Raw genomic sequence first — 8,467 nt, 5'->3', positions numbered from 1 at the left:
AGCGTTCCAATTAGAAGCTCATAAAAAGCGTGCTCCTTTAACGGCAACAACAACAACACACCGTGAAAGATAACCCGCCCGCTTCAAAGCCCGTCTGGCGTGCCGCCAGGGATCCTGACCGGGAACCCTGACCTTCTTGAGTGAAGGTCGCAGGTCGGAGTGGCGCTGCCTTGAGCCGGGGTTAAAGATTGCGGGACGTGTGACCTAGCGATTGTGTCCAGGGCCTCCTAGCCGAGCTCTCGCTTACCCTTGGATGACCCGAACGCGGGCCGGCGCCCCGTAATAGAAACCCGGCAGTATCGGCGGATGTTGTCACTTGACAAAGTTGCTTCGCCACGCCAAAAAGGCTCTTTTTATTTTTTTTTTGGACTTTGTGAAAGTTGAGTTCAAGTGTAGACTAAAGGAGCCTGACGAGTGACGTCCCCAGATTGCGCTTCAGACCCGAAAACAGGCGAGATGAATCAGTCGTCGGTTGGTTAGTCGCGGTAACCGTGGTAGCGCCCAAAGAAGAATCGTGCGACGGGCGTTTGTAAATGTCGGCCATTTTACACGAGGCCCAGTGTTCACTCTTATAAAAAACACACTTGTCATCTTCCACCATCTTGTGAAATGTTTTCATATTCCGTCAGGTGTTGATTGCATTGCGTGCGTGCTCAAAGTGCAAGTGATGACAAAATGCATCCTGGGCCGGCACCTCAATGTTTGCGAGTGGAGGTGTTAACAGAGGAAAGGCAGGCGTCAAGTGTGTGTGTGAGGCACTCAGAGGAGTCAAAATGCACTTCCTCGCCAGTTTGTTTTTTTTCACGTCGCGTTTAACTCCTGGGTGTCAATGGTCCCAAAATACGTTCCATTTGCTAGAATTTAGGAAAGAACGCATGGTGCCTTTTCGAATCTAGTCATTTTTAGCCTCCTCGTGTTTTTTTTAATGCTTTTTTGTTAGATGTGGCCCAAATCGGGTCAAAATCGACACCTAACCCTAACCCGATTTCAGGGGTTGCTGACGTTTTAAAACGAGCCGTGATGTGTGCAGCTGTTATGTTAAACGGTGATCATCCGCCAATAATGTCACATTTGATGCCCGTGGGATTGCGGACGTTTACGGGGATACGCCACGTCAGGCGGCAAAATGTCCAAAAATTGATTGTTACACTGAAAAACCTAACACTGACTTGATTTGCCATTGACAGTTTTTTTGTGTTCATTTTGCATTCGGTGGTTATTCTTGGCTGTTTATTTCACGTTTTAAAAAAATGTTCCCTGAGAGAGAAAAATATTTTCATGAGATATTCCTGCTAAATATCATATCTCGAATTAAATCTGTCTCCGGAGGCTGCATTTTTTTTTCCAAGCAAAATGGCTGACTTTCTTTTTCTTTGCAGGTACGGCTTTTTGAGATGTTTTCTTCCTGCTGCAAGCTCCGTGATGGCATCCATCGGAGGAGGTAAGCGTAAACAGTAGTAAACAAGAGTCACACTGGGGGAGTGAGCCTCCCTGCTGGCTTGATTATTGGGAGGGCTGTAAACAGGCCCAATTACCCCCCCAGCACCTCCTCCACTCAGTAGCGTTAGCCGCAGAGAGAGCAGCAACATCTGGGCATCAGCTCATGATGATGAAGGCTGGGCAAACTGTTGTGTTCAGGGGGCACTTTGAAGTTTGAAAATAAACAGATGGGCCAAAACACTCACAATTGGGATTTAAAATCAAATTTGAGAGCAGAATTTTGTCATACTTGATCAAATATTAGAAGTATCAGTTGTATGAGGTGGGTTATATTACATAAATTAGAAAATATTTTTGATATATATTGAAATACAAATGTATTTTTTTAAATCGCCCTCACTTGTATTTTATAATGTGCAGTTTATTTTCTTGTAATTACAAATGAAAAATACGTATATGACGTTTTGATTGAATGTGTGCGTTGAGGGGGTTGTATTTTGGCTCCCTCTGTCGTCCACGCATTGGAAGTGCAGTGAGAAAACAAAGCAATCGGCTTTTTTCTATTTTTCAGTCACCTGTACTAATATTGTAAGAGCAACCCTTCCTGATTTCGAAGTTTATTAATTCTATACCAATAGTTTTTGATATCCTCTTTCTGACATTCTATGAAAATGTTTTTGTGACGATAGATTTTAAATGTCTAAGTACCTCATCTTAATAGTAACCGAGTACAATACAGCACTGCTATGAATTTTGGTCAAGAACACGTGTATAAAAATGACCTCATCTAAAAGTAGCTTGGCCCAATAATCCAGATTTTTTTAAAATCATGTGTAAATGTTGGCTCTTAATGAAACAATTCACCGATCAAATAATTTTGTGAAGAAACATTACAGACATTAAAGGCAGACAACACAATGGGTGGGGTCATTCTCAGTAACTCAACCGACAACAGGACAGTGCCATTTTTCTGGGGTTCACCTCCAATTTTACTACCACGAAAATGTACACAGCCTTTAACGGTATGACTTCTGGTAGCGGGCGCGGGCTCCAGGTCCACCGAACTTCTTGGACTCGCAGCGGCGTGGGTCGGCGACCAGTAGGGTCCTGTCATACTGGATCAGGATGTCCTTGATCTCCTTTTTGGAGGCTTCGTCCACATCTGCGGGAAAACAAACAATAAGTCTTAAAAATGTAATTGGACAGATCAAATGACAATTTGCGTGACTGTGATGGACTTACATTTTTGATAGTACGCTACCAATGATTTGGAGATGGCCTGACGGATGGCTGGAAGGCATCAATAAGACATTTAATGCATGCGAGTTTCAACATATTGTTATTGTCGCTTACCATATACTTGCGCCACATGTCCGCCGCCCTTCACCCGGACTCGGATGTCCACTCCAGCAAAACGCTCCTTGCCTAGCAGCAGCACGGGCTCCAGAAGCTACACAAGAAAGGATGAATCATTAGAACTCATATTAAAAAAGTAAATGACGTTCATGCACAATCTGCTTGCTCACCTTGTACTGCAGGGTGGCGGGCTCCACCATCTCTAGGGGTCTGCCGTTCACTTTAATCAAGCCATTGCCTCTCTTGCAGTGGGCGACAGCAGTAGCTGTTTTCTACCAGACAAAAGGTAAACAAAACTTAGCAGTAATTGTAGGGTCATGATATAGAAATAGATGTGAACCTGATACAACCTACAAGCTGCTCTTTATCAGATACACAATGACAATAAAGGTTTTCTATTCAAAATCAGCTTTAAAAGTTATGTTGGCGGTCATGTCAATTAATGTTAAAACAGCTATTTGATTAAAACCACACTGAAAAACAATCAGTGTGCAAATGCTTTTAGATTTGTGGGGAAAGTAAAGCGCAGCAGGCTAATGACCAAGCAAAATATCACGATTTGACTTGAAATCTGCCTTCGATAAACAAATGTATTGTGGTGATTTTGACTAGCAAACACAAGGGTGTTAATGAAATCTCAAATAGTGTGCATTTTACTCAAATTACGGCTGAACTGTGTAGATGCTAGCTAGCTCGCTAAAGTTGCACAGGCCACAAGGAGTTAGCCACACGTGAGCTAATTCCATCCATTTTACTTACTTTACGCCCGAAAACCTGGACAGATTGCAGAGGACCTTTCGCCGGCATGTTTCTGCAACACACAGAATAAGACGTTTACTTTGAAAAGGAAGATTTTATTGGACTTTTGGGGGTTAAACAGGGCATCGAGGTGGCAGACATACCGTACTCAGCTCGGTTGCCGTACGGAGAGACAGACGGGGTTTCCCAGACGGAACATCAGGGGCAGTTGCGCGACCTTTTGAGCTGTTTTGCGGCAAAGCTTTTCGACGTTTTTTCCTACTGTACAGTACCTCCATTTTACATCAATGACTGTATCAATAATTATATGTTAAATGTCGAATATATGTATGCATATTATATGTGCAGTACATTTACCTATCAATGAACTCACGTTAAGCATTTAACTTTAATACATTTGAATATGTCATTAAAGTAACCTGCATACTTGCTTATATATAGCTGTTGTCTATGACCCCGTTTCCCTCCTTCCTTTTATTTCTTCCTTGCTACTCCTTTCCTACCATATCTGTATACATGTTTACCCCCATCCATCCTTTCTTCTTTCCTCGCTATTAATATTCCTTGTCCGGTTTACATGATCATAATTGTAGTCAATATATGCTGCATCGCCTATTCACTTATGCAGCAGCACCCTCTAGCGGTGGTAAACATAACTAATGCCAGTCATTTTCCAAATTGCGTAAATATGAAGCTGCCGCATCAACGAGCCGTCTTTTGAAAGCGAACACTGATGACAAACAATTTGCTGTGCTGAAATAAGACAAAACAAGCACACGTTGCCGTTTGTGCATTTGATTGCAAAGCTCGCGCCGCATGTCGGCTCCACAACTCCTGATTCAATCAATTTTGACCAAAAATTGTGCAACTTAATTAAAGAAAAACTACCATGAATCTCCCCAAAGTCTCCAGAAATATGCAAACCACCCCAAGATCCTACAGGTTCAGCTACTGTAATGGCCACAAATGTTGAAACCAGACTTATTCCGCTTACTTAAGTTTCACATAACTGTTCCACAATAGCTTATGCTGTTGCAGTTTGATAACGCAGTATTGTTCTCTGTGAGGATGTGAAGATGTCCTGACACACATGGAGACCCCCAGGCTGGGACAATAAGCGTCCGGATTAACCTCTGTTTACATAATTCCCCCACCCCCTATACGTCCATTCCTCCTCCCTCACTGTCTGCATAGGAAGCACATAAAAGCCTGGCTGCATTTCCTGTGTGTCAAGTTCACCTCCGCGTCCAGACGCCGGTCTGAAACCCTGCATGGCGGTAATAACACGACAGCGTTTTCAAAAGATGACTTTTCATTCTGGCAGTAGTAAATAAGGAGAGCGCCATATATGTGCATTTGCTCACTGCCCGGGTCTTGTGGAAACACATCACCTGGAGGCGAGACCCCGCTGACCCCGGCCTGTCACAGCGCCGTGAGCGCGAGACAAACGCGGTGAGATTTAGTGCGGAGGAGATGCCGTTCCCGGCCCGCCGCCGCCGCTCCTTTGACCATAATAGGCCAGCGGCGCGCTGGGGGGAAACGTGTTGCCGGTAATTGAAGTTCACCCGGGAGAGCGCCCCCAGCTTCTGTGAGGTACACACCAGCGCCGTTGCCGCGGCAACCCGGCCGGCAGAACTCTTGTGGGTTCAGCGGGCGGAAAAGTCCGGCTCGGGATTGATGTCGGCACGCCTTGCCTTTTATATCCCTTGCGGATGAGCTTTTCTACCTGCGAAAGCCTCTTTTTACACCTCATTTCACTTTACTGTGCTGCTCTCCTCAAAAAGGCTACAAAGTGATACTTGGCCTCCGGCACGTCATTATGAGCGCAACCGTAAATGATGTACAAATTGAGCGGGTTACTTAGACACTACTGTTCATCACCCTGCGCAGGGTGAAAAAAGTTAGCGCGATGCATAAAGAGGTTGCAGTTGTTAAAACAAGACCAATCCCCCTGCCAAATCCACAAACAGAATCAAAACAATAGAAAACTGTCACTACCTGAATTACTTGACCACTATTAATGCGTTTTATTCCTCATGACAACATACAACTCCCACGCTATCACAGGAAGCTTAGCGGTTGACGTAAGGATTACCGTAATACAAGCAACATTCAAATCAGACATTTACAGTATACCCCAAAATATTATCAATGCTAAAATTGTTTTGCACTGAATCATTCCAAAAGTCACTATTAAATGACCACCGCAAATATCCGAAAAGTTTCATAAGATAACGTGAGATGAACATCAATTGCACAAGCTAAAATAATACTTGTGTAAATCACCTTTAAATGCTCAAATCAAACTGAGAATGCTGTAAATGAGCCCAGCAATTGCGCAGGCGAAAAGTAGACTACTGTAAATCACCCCAAAAAATGTGCACGTTGAAAGGAGACCTTCCTTAATAGCTCCAATGGTTGCACAGGTCAAAACAAAATAAATCCTGTAATTGTGCCATTTAAAATGACATTACTATAAATCTCCTCCAAATTATCCAGGTTCAAATGGCACTACCGTAAATCTCCCCAGAATTATCCAAGTTAAAATTAAACTACAGCACTGTCCCTGTGGTCTGATTGGGATGTTAGTTGTTGTAGAAAAAAAATGAATGCTGCCAAACTTGGCAACACACACGCACACACACCACCTCCCCTCTATTCTTATGTTCCATCTCTTATTTTCCGTCATCTTTCTGGCAATGTGTGTGTGTGGTTGGGGGGAGGGGGTCAAAGGTCACAGATGACTCAGAGGGTTGAAAACGAGGACATGACATCCAAAGCAATCATATTGCTTCCATGTTTTCGTTATTGCCGTCGACGGCTCGACCAAATGTGACGAGCTCGTGTTTCATTTGGCGCTAAAGACTCAAAGCAACAAATGGCGGCCATTTTTTTTTTTTTTTTTGCATATGTTAGCGAGTGTGTGCGTGCGTGTATGTGTGTGTGCATCCCTCGAGAGGAAAGGCTGAGAAGCGGCGATGGGAAAGTGGGCCAACGCTGTCAGGCCTCTGCTGGAGAGCTCCTTAAAAGGCGTGGAGAGATGATGTCGTGGACTCTTTCCTCCCGCGCACCCCCACCTTGAAGTCCCCCCCCCATGCAGTCTTGGACCAAACTCATCAGGCAGAGTGAAGAAGAAGAAGGAAAAAAAACTCTGTGATGAATTCACCCTGCTGCGCCAGCGAAGGCCTGCGTGCATGAGGAGATGCCGAGGCTTGTTATGAAAGATGAGACTTCCCTCGTGTGGGAAGGAGGAAGTGGAGAAAGGACGGCGGATGAAGAAGAAGTAGCCTGCCACCACGCAGTCTCGCTTCCGGCCGAGCCATCGGTCAGCTTTCCTATTTTGACATTTCCATTAGTCATTCACCGATACCCAACCTCTGCGACCATCAGGTGTCCAAAATCCACTCACCATATTTCTCCACAAGTTAACTTCGCTTATAAGTTGACCCCCCCCAACCTCCCCCTCCTTTATTTTTTGTTTTAGTTTTGAGATCAGAGACCGGTAAAAACTGTTCAAAAAAGAGATTGGCGACAAAAAATTGTTTATTCTTTTCCTCCAAAATTTCTAAAGTTTGGTATTTTAGCCAGAACCATTGCAGTCAAATCAATGTGTTGCGGACCACATAAAATGATGTGGGGGGGCCATATCTGGCCCCCGGGCCTTGAGGTTGACACCTGTGCTCTTAACCGAATGCATACTATATCGATTTAGAGGTATAAATGTGCTCTTTGCTTTGTGGGATTTTGTTTTCTAACGCACATTCTGTGCTTTGACTCCATACAGGTTACGAAGCTTCAAGCAATGTTTAAAGCTTGCAAAATATCAAGGTGAGCCCCCGCCACACCCTAAATTGCAGTCTTCACTCTGTGTGAGTGTGTGTGTAATGCGCAAACCATCTGCCGTTATCTGGGGAATGCTGTGCGCACACTTTATGGACATATATGTAGCCTGACTATTTTTAGCACCCTCTCCCTCCCCTGCTAGGTGGAGATCTGGATAAATGTGCAATTTTCATCATAGATAATGCAACAAAAATTTCAATTCATGCTCCTTTCGTGGCATAAGTGGCTACACATCAAGCTAAATCAAGTTTATCATACAAAAATGAATAGACATCACAAGCATATAAAATCATTTAAAAAAATGTAATCACATTAATAAAAAAAACTTGAGCAGAAAATAATCATGGAGGATTTTGTGCTCATAAGGAGCTTGATTTGTTGCTTATTTTGACGGTTGCCAGAAAAAAGCAAAGCGAAGCGTCCTGGAAGGCCGCCGAGCGCGTTGTTTTCAAGCTTACGTACTCGCTCTCTCTTCCCTCGCCTCCATCCTCCTCCCCCGCTGCATCCCCCTCACTCCCACTCTCACCCACACCCTCCGCGCCAGTCTCCCCCATCTCGGACACAGGTACGGGAGGAGGCTAGCAAACATGAACACTTGATCTTTTTTTGTGTCATGCCGGGAGCTAGACCTTTATTTAGACTGCAGAAGAGCCGGTTGTCATGGCAACCACACAGTTAGTGTTGCTAGGAGCGACTCGTTTAGGAAATGATGAGTAGACTTTGGAAAGAAAGGTACTGCACATGGGTTAAATGCAATAAAATAATCATTTATTGGAAATGTTTTAGCGACTCGTGGACTGGCATTGTTGCAAATGCAAATGTTTGGCCCGGTTCGCCTTGAGACCATCTGCATTTTGTCATCCACGTCTTTTGGACTTTGTGATGCGTGGCCAGAAAAGCGATGAGCTTTTTATTCCCGCGATGATTCATCCTGGCTTTTTAAGCGCAAAAAAACATCCACCGAGCCCTCGGCGCCGCGGCCTTTTATTAGCGCCGCGAAACAAGGTCACTGGCCCAGCTCCATCTCATGAAGCTGTCACTGCTCGTACCTGATGGCGTTCATGGCCGT

At 44.5% G+C, this 8,467-nt stretch overlaps 2 protein-coding genes across 4 annotated transcripts in view; one reads left to right on the top strand and one right to left on the bottom strand.

Annotated features, from left to right (window-relative positions):
* Positions 1–1,396: 1,396 nt before the first annotated feature.
* Positions 1,397–8,467, top strand: part of ppp1r12a (protein phosphatase 1, regulatory subunit 12A) — a 32,636-nt gene continuing 25,565 nt past the window's right edge. For 2 of the 3 annotated variants that reach the window (XM_088406851.1, XM_088406849.1), the window contains exon 1: positions 7,340–7,383. The gene's annotated coding sequence lies outside the window, so the exon portion shown is untranslated. Of the gene's footprint in view, positions 1,442–7,339; positions 7,384–8,467 lie in introns of those variants that run through there. The other variant, XM_088406850.1, reaches the window with a different exon arrangement.
* rps16 (ribosomal protein S16) lies at positions 2,401–3,792 on the bottom strand. The gene is made up of 6 exons (XM_088406452.1): positions 3,699–3,792; positions 3,556–3,607; positions 2,967–3,068; positions 2,794–2,890; positions 2,683–2,730; positions 2,401–2,602 (listed from the first exon to the last, which is right to left on the bottom strand). The coding sequence occupies exons 2-6, from the start codon at positions 3,601–3,603 to the stop codon at positions 2,457–2,459; spliced, it is 441 nt and encodes a 146-aa protein (XP_088262578.1). The 5' UTR covers positions 3,604–3,607; positions 3,699–3,792; the 3' UTR covers positions 2,401–2,456.

This window comes from Hippichthys cyanospilos, chromosome 22 (genome assembly GCF_059441005.1).
Source record: "Hippichthys cyanospilos isolate Australia breed blue-spotted pipefish chromosome 22, RoL_Hcya_1.0, whole genome shotgun sequence".
Classification (NCBI taxonomy): Eukaryota; Metazoa; Chordata; class Actinopteri; order Syngnathiformes; family Syngnathidae; genus Hippichthys; species Hippichthys cyanospilos.
This window is presented reverse-complemented; position numbering and strand designations above follow the sequence as displayed.